The following is a 15425-nucleotide window of genomic DNA, read 5'->3' on the forward strand; positions in this document are numbered from 1 at the left end:
ACAACGTTTTATTTTCCCTAAAGAGTACCTATAAACACATTTCATCCTTCTCTTGAGAACATCAGTAAATGTCTCAGTTATCCATCATGTTAAATTTTGATAGAAATCCTCTTACTGCTCAGCAGACAGTCAGCCAGATCCTCCTGCTTCATTCTCCTCAGGAAGTGCAGTGTGATCTTCAGAAATGCGTCTCTGCTGCGCCTCCTCTGCTCTTCCTCCTCACCATCCAACACCTCCTCATCCTCCCTCTGACTCTCTGAGCATTCTGGGTAATCTGGATTCAGACTCTTCTGCATCATCTTCAGCTCGTTCTTCACAAAAGTGACGATGTTCTCCTCCAGCAGCTGGAACAGAATAATATATGAATGACACAATCAAACTAACATCATGAAGCAAACATCAGATCCATGTTGGACACACTGACAATCCACTGGTCTACAAAGTGCAGCATGGAGATGATTGTGAACACAATAGATGTAAAAGTAGTTGTTGTACATGTACAGACCATAAATATGGAGTCCAGGTGTGTTTGATGCTGCTGGGCAGACTGACCACTGGGAACCTCTGAGCTCTCCTGGTCCACTCTGTGGAGGAATCATGAAGAATGAGCTCACATTATGTCTGTCCACACGGAGACAAACACAAGCTAAAGGTCCATCAAGTGATATTTGGATGTGAACAGAGAATCAGATGAGTCCCTGTAGTAGTAAAGCTTTACTAGTCCTGCTGATCCCACTGAGAATCAACAGCTCAAGCTCTCCCTCCCTCACTGTACACTGCTGAAGTGCCCTGGAGGAAAGCAGCTAGAACCAGTGTGTGTTTGTATCAGACTGGTTGTAGGAACACAAACTTCCTTGATTCATTAATTGGTGACACATAATGAAAGCCTCAAGCTGCAGCTATGGTTCTCACACTGAGGACAAGCAGTCCTCTACACCCACTGACAACAACATGGGGACAAAAGTCATCTGAAATTAAATTCAGTTCACTGCTGAAAGTGTAACGTCCAAAGACTTCCTGAGGTAAGTGTGCTAAAATGTTTCTATGGATAACTTTAATGACAAAGATTGTATTAGAGCTCCGAGTTCTTTGCTTTAATTGTATCAGAAAAATCAATAAATTATCCAAATATCAAATAATTCAACTGACAACGGTTTCTCCTGATTTAGATTTTAGCTCATATTGTCCTTATGTAAACTGTGAGGAACTTACATTTGATCAGATGAATGCTGTTGTTTAAAGTCAATAAAAAAATCCTTTGACCGGTCGCTCTTGAGGGACACACAGCTGGGTTCAGGTTCAGGTTCAGGTTCAGCAGAGTCTGGTCTGTGCTTCCTCCTTGTTCTTCTACACAACACACACAGAGCTTTGAGTGTGAATAATGATGGTGGAGAACAGTGATGGACAGTTAGAGATCCTCATCTCACCTCTGAGCTTTGGTCTGGCTGTCATGTTCCCCACACCGAGAGCGTTTAGAGGGAGGGACTCCCTCCTCTCTGTCCTCACTCTGATCCATGCTGCTGAAGTCACATCCACATCAGTCACACACACTTTCTACCTTCATCTGGAGAGGAAACACAGATCATCCTTTACATCATTTCTCCTGTCACATCCTAAATACCAGCTGCTCCTCCTGTGATTGGCTGTTATTCTCTGTTATATATCAGTGTGAATGCAGCCAGACAGCAGTGTGAGGCAGAGGAAGCTGCCATCAGCTGCTGTACTTCTACTATCAGTCCACTAGATGGCGCCATGAAGCTGCAGTGAAGTGAAGAGCAGCACACATCATGCATGGAGGAGGATTTACAATCACTGACTCACACTGACTGAATCTGAGAGGAAGCTTCATTCATTCATTCATTAGCCTTATGCAGGCAAGAAATATCTGATAAATAACAGCAATTATCATCTGACATGCATTATATTAAAAAGTGTATGTACACCACCAACTACGAGCTCATAAAGTAGTCTAATTTGAGCATTGAAAATATAAAAGCTGTATAAAAGTAGTATTAAGTATAGAGCTGTTGTGTTAGATTGTACTGATATTCCTCATTAAGTAAGTGGGTGTACTTTTGGTTTATTTTGCAACACTGAGCCGTGGCTCTTCTTGCATTATGCCTGCTGTGGAAGAACTGATCTAATTGTACTTTTCAGTTGGGTTTAGCAATAAGGAGATACTTGTGTAACAGAGCGTCATAGACACCCGTATTTAGATTATTAATAGGTTATAAAATAAAAACACGGAGGCTCTGCTGCTTGAACAGGACGGCCACACATTTACTACTCTTCACTTTTCTGATCACACGTCAAACACTGCGCATCTACATCTACATACACTCACTTCCGTTCTACTCCTTCAAAATAAAACCACTGTGTGAACGTTTATCCGGAAGAAACATAAATAGTCTCTAAGCCATCTGTCAAGAAATACCTCAGTTACAGTTGTTATCTTAGCCAATAATCACCAGACCATCCTAAGCATCCGGAAAAGAAACTGGGCCTGTTTTGGAGAAAATGTCCGAGTTTATTTCTCAAAAAATTACAATTTTAATCTCAGAAATTCTGAGATTTATTTCTCGAAATAAAGTACTTATTCTTGCATTTACTATTTCATTTCCACTCCACTACATTAACTGCAATGCAGTGGAAGGGAAATGAAATAGTACATGCAAGAATAAGTACTTCACGATTGTACTTTGGTATAGTAGGTATAATAGTATGAATGTACTATCAGTATGAAAGCAGATTCATCCAAACTAAATGAGTGAGTCTCAATGAATATTTTCAACACATTTAATGTCACATTTCCATCAAGAAGCGACATTAGTTCATTTTGGAGGAGTGCTGTCTTTCTGAATACTACAGTATTTATTGAATGAAAGAGGTGAAGCCCCTCACCCCCCGCTAGCTTCCCACCAGTCCTAAAAAACAGGTCTATATTCAGCTGTAGACACAGAAAGTCAGCTGATCTCCAGCAGCTGTCCGGCAGAGCAGAGCCGCATTTAGCGCGTCAGACGGCGGGGAGAGCAGCGGCTCATCTCCGCCTCCTCCACAGGCTGATTCAGGCGGGAAAAGCTGCTGTCAGTCATCAGTAAGTGGAGAGACACAATAATAAAACACTGTTCAACTACTGATCATCACTTCAGCTGTTCCTCCACATACACTCACTCCTGAACATACAACATGGCGAAAAAATGTTCAATGGTTGTTGCTCTGTCATCCAAATTTACATTTAATGCTGGAGTTCAGATTAATAAAAAGTTCAGCAGCATTTATGAGTTTCTAATGTAGGATGAATAAACTGACAACAGCTAGAAGTAACGAGTAAAACATTTAAAAGTAGTTTCATTACCTTCAACTCGATGTCTGGATGTATAAATCTACCTGCGACACAACTGTCAAAGTGAAAATAAGCTGGAAGAGGTAAAACAGGTAACCCCTGTTTATTAGATAACAATCCTCCTGCAGCCCAAAAGTATGTTCCTCATAGATCACCACTGATAAAGAGAAGTCTGTACAACTGTTAACAGGAAACAAACTGCGAACGAGGTCAATTATGAATCTCTTAAATCTCTCTAATACATTCATGAGAAACATCCAGAGAGAGGCGAGTTTGGGGTTAAATTAATCATTCCTGTTGAAACTCAACTAAACTTGAACCAGTAACCTAAATTAGAAATGTACTCAAGTACTGTCAGTTTTGAGATTCTTGTACTTCACGTGAGCATTTCCACTTGATGCTAAATTATACTTCCACTCAGCAACATGTCATTTAATGCAGAATAAAATAGGAATACTCAAGCAAAGTACATCAGAATTGTACTTAAGTAATTATATTTAGTTATTTTCCACCACTGAAACTATTTCAGCCAAAGAAATTCTCTCCCTATAAATATAAAAAGCACCTTTAATGTTTAAAATCTGGTGAAATGCGCCTTTAACACGTCCCCGTAAACACAAAGGTGTGTTAATTGTCTACCTGTAGTAATGAGAGTTATTTCCATCCAATCAGAGGCGGTTGCTAGGCAGAGTATCTCCAGCTCGACCAATCACCGTGTTTCCTGAGGCCGTTGCCTGCTGCACTGTGATTGAGAGACGCTGAGAAAAAACGGGAGAAAAACCGAATAAAACTACATTTTCAGGTCGAATTATCTCTTATGTTTTACCAAAAGTTAGATAAAATTAATTACTGAAGAAATTTGGTCGCTGACAACGTTTTGGAGCTGTTTTCTGTGGCTGGACGTTAATGAGGACACCTGTGGATAAACTGTAAAGACAACAAGCTCATTAATTCTCCTTTAGCTTTTTATTTAGCCTTTATTTGTTCATATTTTAGGACTTATTGTAATTTGGTACGTTCACTTTATATTAAACTTAAGTACACGTTTGCAGTATAAATGGTTGTTTTAACCCTTATGCCTCCTTTTAATAATGTTCCTTTGAGTTCATTAGGGACAGAAATAACCTCTTTAAAGTACTGCCATAAAAAATATTATAAATTATTTTCCACTTTCAATGAATTTAAAAAAATATCCCAACATCAGTTCTGATAATAAATATCACATATTCATTCATTTTCAGGATTTTAACCCTTTAAATGTTTGTTTACATATAACAGCTGTTTTTTTTTAACTCTCCAGCCAAAAAAATGTAGTTATAATGGGTTTCAATGAGGACTATTTTGTCCGTAAGGAGCTCAGAGGAACAATTTCATCTACACACCGTAATGTAGACCTATTATAAGTGAATGATTTAAATAAAACATATATATTTAAAAGCCATAAGCATGAACACAGCCCAAATGATCAAGAAAATAAAAACTGAAAAGCCAAAAATGTCCTGAAGGGGGCATATTAATGTTTTTCTGAAACCCAGTACAGACTAGGGCTGTTGTTAAAAGGTCTACATATAAAGACTAAACCTTTATTAATACTTTTTAATTGTCTAAATGTGTTTAAATAGTATTAATGTGATCATAAAGACAGAATGTGTTGAGTCACTTCAATTTTATTAAGAGTGCACTGAGATAAATTAAAAGCTGTCTCTTCAGGATGTTAATAAACATACATTCAATTTAAAAGTCAGATTTAAACCGATAATTATATTAATTGTGAGTTATCAATAAATACTCGTGAAATTTGATTATTTCAAGCAAGAAAATCTGCCAGTGGGGTCAGAAAAAATGACTTAAGTTTTCTTGAGGCCAACATAAAAATCTGACCACTAAAGATGTTCAAACTGAAATGATTTTAAAGAATGTCTCTACAGCTGTGTTTACTTTGATTCTCTCATTTGTTTGACTCAGGATCAGGAAACCCTCCCTGGACTTGATGGAAGAATAAACACCTCCCGGACAGTCGTTCCCCGCCAGCCTGTGACGTCACTCATCGCTCCATCCTCATCCTCCGCCATGTTTCTACTCAACAATTTGTGAGTAACCACTAACTGGTGCACATGCTATTTTATTTAGTTGCTTGCATTAGTGAAGCTGCCATTTGTTTTAGATTACTACAATACGACTCAGACCTGCACCTTTTATTTTTGTTTATGGTTTAATGATCAAATCCACAAAATCAGATCTACAAAATGTTCAATATTCAACATGAAGTTAAAGAATGACATGGATTTATTCTGTTAATTGTTATAATAGCGGAGACAGAGCTGTTAATAGATTATTGAGTCTGAATTGGATAAACACTTTTCTAAAGGAATATTTATTAATTATTGATTAGTACAGTTATAATGTATCTTATATCTATATTAAAATAAATAACTCTTCATTGATGAAGAGTTTGGCGTCCTCTGGTGGTGAAAAGATAAACTGCATGCTTTAATGAACACAGATTACATTAAGTGTTTTTAAATGATAAAAATACTTAAATAGTTATGAGAGTTATATTAATGACTGCTGATAGCCACACTGATACCAACAATGATGTCATCAGTACAAACATTGATGCTTCATATTGATCTGATCATAGTGACTCAGAGAAACTGTCATGATCACTGCCCTCCAGTGGTCACTGTCAGTAACTACAATGCTCCACTTACAGCACTGATAGTTATACTGACACTGAAATTATGACACATTACTGCATTATGTAATAACTGTAAAAATTACAGCTGGGATCAAATATGAAACTGACCAGAAAGGGCTCCACTGTTAAAAGTTAGAAATGGGATACACTCTAAAAAATGAGCAAAGGTAAACTCATTGAGGTGTCCAGTCATTTGTGTGGAGGTTTCACTTCAAATTTACTGGCTATCATGAAGATTGGACCAATGGCCACAACACTTCCAACTGGTCCCTTATCAGTGCAACACTTTTACCTTGTTTATTAGAGACCTTATTTTTTTTAACTTACTTATACCTTTTTCTGACAGAGAGCAGTGTTTGTCCAAGTTGACTGGAGACTGATTTTAATTGGGAATAACTATAAATAAATAGATGTTGCAGGAGAGAATTGTAATAATGAGGAATACTAATGAGTGCAAAATAAAAACTTTATTTAAAGATGTCAAAAATGTTTTTTACACTCAGAAAGTCAAAGCAATGTTCAAATCCAATGTAATGAACAAATATTGAAACAATCATTTTGGCATTTTGATAATTAATCATTTATTTAAATATGTGAAACATGAATCTACGTATAAATCATCAATATTAGTTTGATTGATTGATCTGATTCATCACTAGTTGGATAATTAAACTACCAGCAAACAAAAAGAAAGGAAATATTCAGCACACAAACAACAACGTTATAGTTCTGGTGATAATTAATCCTGCAGTATTACCTCATAATTAAAGTATTCTGTCATGTTCTGCTGATACAGATATTACTTCATATTATTGGTATGTACAGTATGTGTGTGTACAAACCAAATAAGAATATATATGACTGACAAATAAAACTGTCAGTCATGTGGAAACTATGTTGGGTTTAAAAACTATATTTATAACCAGTGAGACATCAGGTTGGTACTAAAAGAGATGAGAACGTTTCTCAAACAAAAAGAGACTCTCCATCCTACAGAGAACACAGAGACACTGAGGATTCAAACCATGAAGACCAGAACCCGAACCCAGCATACAGAGGTTCAGTGAATGTGGTGTTGAAGGTGTGGAGGTGGATCAGTGAGTCAGAGGAGACTCTGTAGAAGGACAGAGTGCCAGCAGGACAGTCCACATACACTGCTACTCTGTTAGAGACAGAGGAAGAGGAGGAGGAGGAGGAGGAGGAGGAGGAGGAGGAGGAGGAGGAGGAGGAGGAGGAGGAGGAGGAGGAGGAGGAGGAGGAGGAGGGGATGGATGTTCCTATGTTATTGTGACAGACAGTGTAACCACCACAAGAGCAGTTAAGACTCCATGAATGATCATTTGCTCCAAACCAGGAGTCATTACTGTCTCCTTTCCTGCTGATTCCTCTGTAACTCACTGTTATGTGAACCCCTCCTCTCCACTCGACCTCCCAGTAACAGCGACCAGTCAGTTCATCTCTACACAGCAGCTGAGGCCAGTGATCAAATCTGTCTGGATGATCAGGATATGACTGATCCTCCTTCATATATGTCACCTTCCTGTTGTTGTCAGACAGTTTGAGTTTTCTGTGTGCTGTGTTGGGATCCAGTGTGAGTTCACAGAAATCTGATGGAGAGAACGAGACACAATAGCTGCAGTTATTGATCTATCATCTGTTTGATGATGACATAATATTCATCCTCAGTAGGATGTGAATGAGTGATGTCACAGTTTGAAGCTTGCTTTGTTTTCATGAATGAAATGAAAGCACACTTACACTTCCTCAGACCTGGTGTCAACCATCGGAGTCCAGCAGGCTGCAGGCTGAAAGGAGGAGGGGGGTCAGAGCAGCACGTTCTCTTTCAGCATGCTAACATGGACGTTACATGGCTCTAGTCTACTGATTTATTATTCTGTTCTAATGTGGGGTTGGGCTTTGATAGACTTTGATCCAATCTGAATCCACTATCCCAATCCTTCTGAAACCCTGATTGAATCTAATCAGGTTTAACTTTCAACATTTACAGGAAACTTCAGTTAGAAAGAAAAAAAAGTCTAAGATTCAGTTGAGATCTGTGATCAGCTCTGACAGAGAAAATGTTTCCAGCTCTTCCTCCTCTATCACACATTGTCTGTCCATACCTGAGAGTGTCCAGTCTCCAGTGTGGATCCTCCAATCCAGCAGACAGGATCTTCTCTCCTGAGTCTCCTGGATGATTGTAGCTCAGGTCCAGCTCTCTCAGATGGGAGGGGTTGGAGCTCAGAGCTGAGGCCAGAGAAGCACAGCCTTCCTCTGTGATCAGACATCCTGACAGGCTGCAAACACACAAAACAACACACATGTCAGACAATGTGAGAGTACTGCTGTGTGCAGTCACATACAACAACAAACTGTCTCCAAACTAACTAAAAGATGAACTGAATCAGGCAGCTCCAGAAAGTTGAGCATCCACCCAGATGGGAAAAGTCAGCATTTGAGGGATGATTCAGCAGCATTGTATTTATCTTGTCATTGGGATTGAAATGTTCAAAACTTTCAAATGTGTTTATGAAGAGTGAAGCTTTTGCTTTTAGACATATTTAGAATGGTAAAATGATGGTATTAACTAATTCAACAACAAGTAAAAAAGGAAGCAATCTGCAACAAATCTGCATGGAAGGTAATTCACTACTGCTAAAGTTTAGTAAAATTGGTTTGACAAATCATACTGGCAAAGACTATCCCACACATGCATAATGTCTATCCTCTAATATCATTCAGATTCTAAATAGTCACCTCTTGAACAGTTTAAATAATTCTTACCTGAGAGTTTCCAGTGTACAGTGTGGACTCTCCAGTCCAGCAGAAAGCTGCTTCACTCCGAAATCCAGCAAGCTGTTGTTACTCAGGTCCAGATCTCTCAGACTAGAGGACTGGGAGCTGAGAACTGAGGACAGACCTGCCCAGCTTCTCTCTGAGAGGTTACATCCACCCAACCTGGAAAGAAAATGTCAAGGAACTGAATATGTTCTTTATTTGTCCTGTTGAAAAGACACTAGAGTATTTAAAAGATAATGAATAAATCAAACTGTATTTACAGAGCTTTGTTGGAGGCTTTGACCACTGGCAGCAGCATCAGAAGAGCCTCCTCTGAAGCAGAGTATTTCTTCAGGTCAAACACGTCCAGATCTTTTTCTGATGACAGTAAGATGAAGACAAGAGCTGACCACTGAACAGGAGACAATTTATCTGTGGAGAGACTTCCTGATCTCAGGTACCGTTGGATCTTCTCCACTAATGAACGATCATTCAGTTCATTCAGACAGTGGAACAGATTGATGCTTCTCTCTGTAGACAGATTCTCACTGATCTTCTTCTTGATGTACTCGACTGTTTCCTGATTGGTCTGTGAGCTACTTCCTGTCTGTGTCATCAGACCTCGCAGGAGAGTCTGATTGGTCTGCAGTGAAAGACCCAGGAGGAAGCGGAGGAACAAGTCCAGGTGTCCATTTGGACTCTTTAAGGCCTCGTCCACAGCACTCTGGTACAGATGTGTCTCTGTAGATTCTTGTTTAGTTTCAGACTTCTGGGATGTTGTGTGTTCTTCTGCCAGTAGATTGACTCCAGACTTGATGAATGTCAGATGGACATGAAGAGCAGCCAGAAACTCCTGAACACTCAGATGGACGAAGCAGAACACCTTGTCCTGGTACAGCCCTCTTTCCTCTTTAAAGACCTCTGTGAACACACCTGAGCACACTGAGGCTGCTCTGATATCGATGCCACACTCTGTCAGGTCTGATTCATAGAAGATCAGGTTGCCTTTCTGAAGCTGCTCAAAGGCCAGTTTTCCCAGAGACTCAATCATCTTCCTGCTCTCTGGACTCCAGTGTGGATCTGTCTCAGCTCCTCCATCATACTTGATGTTCTTCAGTTTGGACTGAACCACCAGGAAGTGGATATACATCTCAGTCAGGGTCTTGGGCAGCTCTCCTCCCTCTCTGCTTTTCATGGTCTGCAGAACTGTAGCAGTGATCCAGCAGAAGACCGGGATGCGGCACATGATGTGGACACTTTGTGATGTCTTGATGTGGGAGATGATGGTGCTGGCCTGCTTCTTATCTCTGAATCTCTTCCTGAAGTACTCCTCCTTCTGTGGGTCAGTAAACCCTCTGACCTCTGTCACCATGCTGACACACTCAGGAGGGATCTGATTGGCTGCTGCAGGTCGTGTGGTTATCCAGAGGCGAGCAGAGGGAAGCAGTTTCCCCCTGATGAGGTTTGTCAGCAGCACATCCACTGAGGTGGACTCTGTAACATCAGTCAGGATCTCATTGTTGTGGAAGTCCAGAGGAAGTCGACACTCGTCCAGACCGTCAAAGATGAACACAACCTGGAACTCTTCAAACCTGCAGATTCCTGCTTCTTTGGTTTCAGTAAAGAAGTGATGAACAAGTTCCACCAAGCTGTACTTTTTCTCTTTCAGCACATTCAGCTCTCTGAAAGTGAATGGAAATGTGAAGTGTATGTCCTGGTTGGCTTTGTCTTCAGCCCAGTCCAGAGTGAACTTCTGTGTTAAGACTGTTTTCCCAATGCCAGCCACTCCCTTTGTCATCACTGTTCTGATTGGTTCATCTCTTCCAGGTGAGGCTTTAAAGATGTCTTCATGTCTGATTGTTGTGTCTGGTCTGTCTGGTTTCCTGGATGCTGTTTCAATCTGTCTGATCTCATGTTCATCATTGACTTCTGCAGTCCCTCCCTCTGTGATGTAGAGCGGTGTGTAGATCTGATTCAGAAGGGTTGGGTTTCCTGCTTTAGCGATCCCCTCAAACACACACTGGAACTTCTTCTGCAGATTAGACTTGAGTTTAGACCGACAACCTGCAGGAGTTCCTGAATAAACACACAATAAATGGGATCAATAATTGATTAATAAAGTCAGTTTTCCCTACAGAATGCACATATAAACACATTTCCTCCATTTCTTGAGAACATCAGTAAATGTCTCATTTATCCATCATGTTAAATATTTATAGAAATCCTCTTACTGCTCTGCAGACGCTCTGCCAGCTCCTCCTGCTTCATTCTCCTCAGGAAGTGCAGTGTGATCTTCAGAAATGCGTCTCTGCTTCTCCTTCTCTGCTCTTCATCCTCATCGTCCAACACCTCCTCATCCTCCCTCTGACTCTCTAAACCTTCTGGGTAATATGGACTCAGAACCTTCTGCATCTTCTTCAGCTCGTTTTTCATAAAAGTGACGATGTTCTCCTCCAGCAGCTGGAACACAATAATATATGAATGACACAATCAAACTAAAATCATGAAGCAAACATCAGATCCATGTTGGACACACTGACAATCCACTGGTCTACAAAGTGCAGCATGGAGATGATTGTGAACACAATAGATGTAAAAGTAGTTGTTGTACATGTACAGACCATAAATATGGTGTCCAGGTGTGTTTGATGCTGCTGGGCAGACTGACCACTGGGAACCTCTGAGCTCTCCTGGTCCACTCTGTGGACGAATCATAAAGGAAGGGCTCACATCATGTCTATCCACACAGAGACAAACACAAGCTATAGGTCCATCAAGTGATATTTGGATGTGAACAGAGAATCAGATGAGTCCCTGTAGTGGTAAAGCTTTACTAGTCCTGCTGATCCCACTGAGAATCAACAGCTCAGTCTGTTTGTAGCTTTCAGCTCAGAGTCACTTTGGTTTAGTCCCAACAGCTCTCACCAACCCTCCATGAAGCTCTCCCTCCCTCACTGTACACTGCTGAAGTGCCCTGGAGCAAGGCAGCCAGAACCAGTGTGTGGTTGTATCAGACTTGTTTTATTGGCTAGTTCTCTGTGTTAATGGTTGAATGTGAGTGTGAACACTGATCAGAGGATTTTGTCTGAGTCAGTAAAGGTTTGAAAACAACACACTTGATAAGAATGTGATCATGACGCATCATTTTATTTTTGTTATCAGCTTGAATAGACCATAGACCGATCACTCTTCATAGACACACAGCTGGGTTCAGGTTGGTCCAGCTTCCTCCTCATAGAAACACAAGATAAATTCTGCTCAGCCACAGAACACACTGACACTAAATCAGTCAGTGATTTAATACACCTACTGTACACAACACAGTAGTATCCAGGAAGTTTATATGAATTCACTGTTAAACTTAAACATGATTAACTGTATGAGTAGAGCTGTATTCAGTGCAGTGTGCAGAACCTGGAGGGGTGAAGCTGACACTCAGAGACATGAACTCCTTGAATCTCATCTGGTGGTAAATGAGTGTTGGGTTCTTATTGTCTATGGCTTCTCCTTCATCTACTGTCTCAGATTGAACCTTATTTTGACGTTGCTTTAGACAAAAGCATCTACCACATGAATAGATTAGTAGCTTTATTGTCATTATATTGAGGGTCAGACAATAATATAACGAAATTTAGATAGCACTCCCTCAGCCATAACAACATTAAGACAATTAAAAACAACCTAAGACATAAATACAACATTAACAATCTATAAGAGCAACAAAGTGCAGTATAAAAGGGGCAAACAGTAGCAATTCTCATTGTAACAGTAGGCAACAATCAGTGAGTGTATGTGGGTGAGTGGGATGAGGGGATCAGGCCGTGTTCATTAGTTTAACAGCTTGGGGGAAGAAGCTGTTTTTCAGTCTTGTAGTGTGTGACTGAATTGTCCTGTATCGTCTGCCAGAGGGAAGTAGTTGGAAGTGGTGGTGGCCAGGATGTGTTGGGTTACAAATTAAATTTGAGGCCCTGCCCTGACAGCGGGCTTGGTAAATGTACCAGTAAATTAAATGTTGTTTGGGCTTCACTCTCCCCCCATCACTTAAGTGCCCTGGAGCAAGGCAGCTAGAGACAGTGTGTGGTTGTATTTGACAGTTGCAGGGACACACATTTCCTTGATTCATGACAGCAACCTGCCACTAAACACCACAAAGACCAAGGAACTCTTACTGGACTTAAGAAGAAAATTCAGTGCATACATGGACCTGTTCTACATAAAAGATTGTTTGGAAAGGGTGTGAACTGTTTTTTCTCTGGCAGGCACTACAGGTCTGCCAAAACACACACCTACAGACTCAGTTTCTATTAGCACAGCAAACACAAATAAGCACTGAGCACTTTTATTGTGCAATACTCTCACACTGTAATAATCACTGCCATTCATCTCACGCTGCTGTGAATAATATTTACTATTGTGCAATATCACATTTCATACAGCTGTTTATTATTCTTGTGAACTGTTTCACACTGTATTAGTATTTACATTCAGTCATAGTTCTACACTCTAGTGCAATATGACTAAATAGTTCAATTCTGTTAGGAGCAATATTCCATAATATATAATTTACATTCACTTCATCCATGTTATTTATAATGCAATATCCCTGCACTCGGCTTTATATTTTAATGTTTATTTATATTTTTATATTATAATTAATTTGTTTTGATGTTTTTCTGTATCTTCTATTTATCGTTGGCACATAGTTAAAGCTTCATACTGCAGCTGTGGTTCTGACGCTGAGGACAAGCAGTCCTCTACACCCACTGACAACAACATGAGAAGAAAAGCCATCTGAAAGTAAATTCAGTTCACTGCTGGAAGTGAAACATCAGAAGACTTCCTGAGGTAAGTGTGCCAAAATCTTTCTTTGGAGAACTTCTATAACAAAGAATAAATCAAAGTTCTGTGCCTTAATTATATCAGAAAAATCTATAAATGATCCAAATATCAAATAATTGACAACTGACTGTGTGTCCTGGTTTAGATTTTAGCTCATATTGTCACAATTTATATACTGTGAGGAACTTACATTATATCAGATGAATGTCTTTGTTTAAAGTCAATAACAGCATCCTTTGACCAGTCGCTCTTGAAGGACACACAGCTGGGTTCAGGTCCTGGAGAATCTGGTCTCTGATGGATCCTGATAGAAAAACATCACTTATCCTTTTAATAAAGCTCAGATATTCAGCAGAATTTTTCATTAAAACATGAAAACTTTTACTATTTTTTATTTTAAAAATAAAGTACTTGAACTCAAAATAACCCTGAAAACATTGAGATTATGTAACTACCAACATTATCAGAAAAATGATCAAAATAGCAAATCATTTAACAACTGTTTATACTGATACTCATATTGGTCTAATTTTGAAATTGAAAACAACTTACTGTTGATCAGATGAATGTCTTTGTTTAAAGTCAATAAAATCATCATTTGACCGGTCGCTCTTGAAGGATATACAGCTGGGTTCGGGTCCAGGTCCAGGTCCAGGTCCAGGTCCAGGTTCAGGTCCAGGTCCAGGTTCAGCAGAGTCTGGTCTGTGCTTCCTCCTTGTTCTTCTACACAACACACACAGAGCTTTGAGTGTGAATAATGATGGTGGAGAACAGTGATGGACAGTTAGAGATCCTCATCTCACCTCTGAGCTTTGGTCTGGCTGTCATGTTCCCCACACCGAGAGCTTTTAGAGGGAGGGACTCCCTCCTCTCTGTCCTCACTCTGATCCATGCTGCTGAAGTCAAATCCACATCAGTCACACACACTTTCTACCTTCATCTGGAGAGGAAACACAGATCATCCTTTACATCATTTCTCCTGTCACATCCTAAATATCAGCTGCTCCTCCTGTGATTGGCTGTTATTCTCTGTTATATATCAGTGTGAATGCAGCCAGACAGCAGTGTGAGGCAGAGAAAGCGGCCATCAGCTGCTGTACTTCTACTATCAGTCCACTAGATGGCGCCATGACGTTGTAGTGAAGTGTAGAGCAGCACACATGATGCATGGAGGAGGATTTACATTCACTGACAGGCACAATGATTCTCTTTCATAGTGACTCATATTTTAGTAACTTCTATATCACATAATAACATTTTAATGGTTTGTTATGCATGAATGATCCATAATATTAACAAATTAGTTTGAGCAATTTAAGTGAATGAAAAGCGACCCATCAGTTATTTTAATTTATTATAAGTTATTTCTTTTAATTACTATTATTAACATATGTTACATTAACTGTTCACAATACTTCTTTTAACACTGCTAAATAAATACCTGAAGAGGCGACTAAACAGAGTTGACAGTGTTTTCTGAACTCGACTAACAAAAGCTGAAGAAAGCTTTTTTTTAAATTGACAGTCCCGTAAATCCATTTCTGGGGCTTTAATTTATTTGAAGAGGTTCCAAAGTTATTAGTGCGCTCTTGGCTTCATGTTGTTAAAGATGTTATAACTGGTTAAAAATCCCCTGCGACTCTCACACTGCCTCCACATCAGTCCTGTAATATAAACAGGTCTATATTCAGAGCTCTCAAGTCTCACGCTTTTCAAACAGTTCACACGCCACACCTGACATTTCTCACGTTGAGAAGCGATATATCC

At 39.8% G+C, this 15425-nt stretch overlaps 1 protein-coding gene across 1 annotated transcript in view; it reads right to left on the minus strand.

Annotated features, from left to right (window-relative positions):
- LOC133976650 (uncharacterized) overlaps positions 1 to 14695 on the minus strand; it is a 28358-nt gene extending 13663 nt beyond the window's left edge. Inside the window, exons 1-6 of the mRNA XM_062414910.1 lie at positions 14462 to 14695; positions 14211 to 14381; positions 13849 to 13962; positions 1213 to 1335; positions 506 to 584; positions 116 to 344 (exon numbers count right to left, since the gene is read on the minus strand). Coding sequence (XP_062270894.1) covers positions 116 to 344; positions 506 to 584; positions 1213 to 1335; positions 13849 to 13962; positions 14211 to 14381; positions 14462 to 14550 — 805 coding nt within the window. The 5' untranslated portion in view covers positions 14551 to 14695. The remainder of the gene's footprint in view (positions 1 to 115; positions 345 to 505; positions 585 to 1212; positions 1336 to 13848; positions 13963 to 14210; positions 14382 to 14461) is intronic.
- Between the last annotated feature and the right edge of the window lie 730 nt (positions 14696 to 15425).

This window comes from Scomber scombrus, chromosome 24 (genome assembly GCF_963691925.1).
Source record: "Scomber scombrus chromosome 24, fScoSco1.1, whole genome shotgun sequence".
NCBI classification, from domain to species: Eukaryota; Metazoa; Chordata; class Actinopteri; order Scombriformes; family Scombridae; genus Scomber; species Scomber scombrus.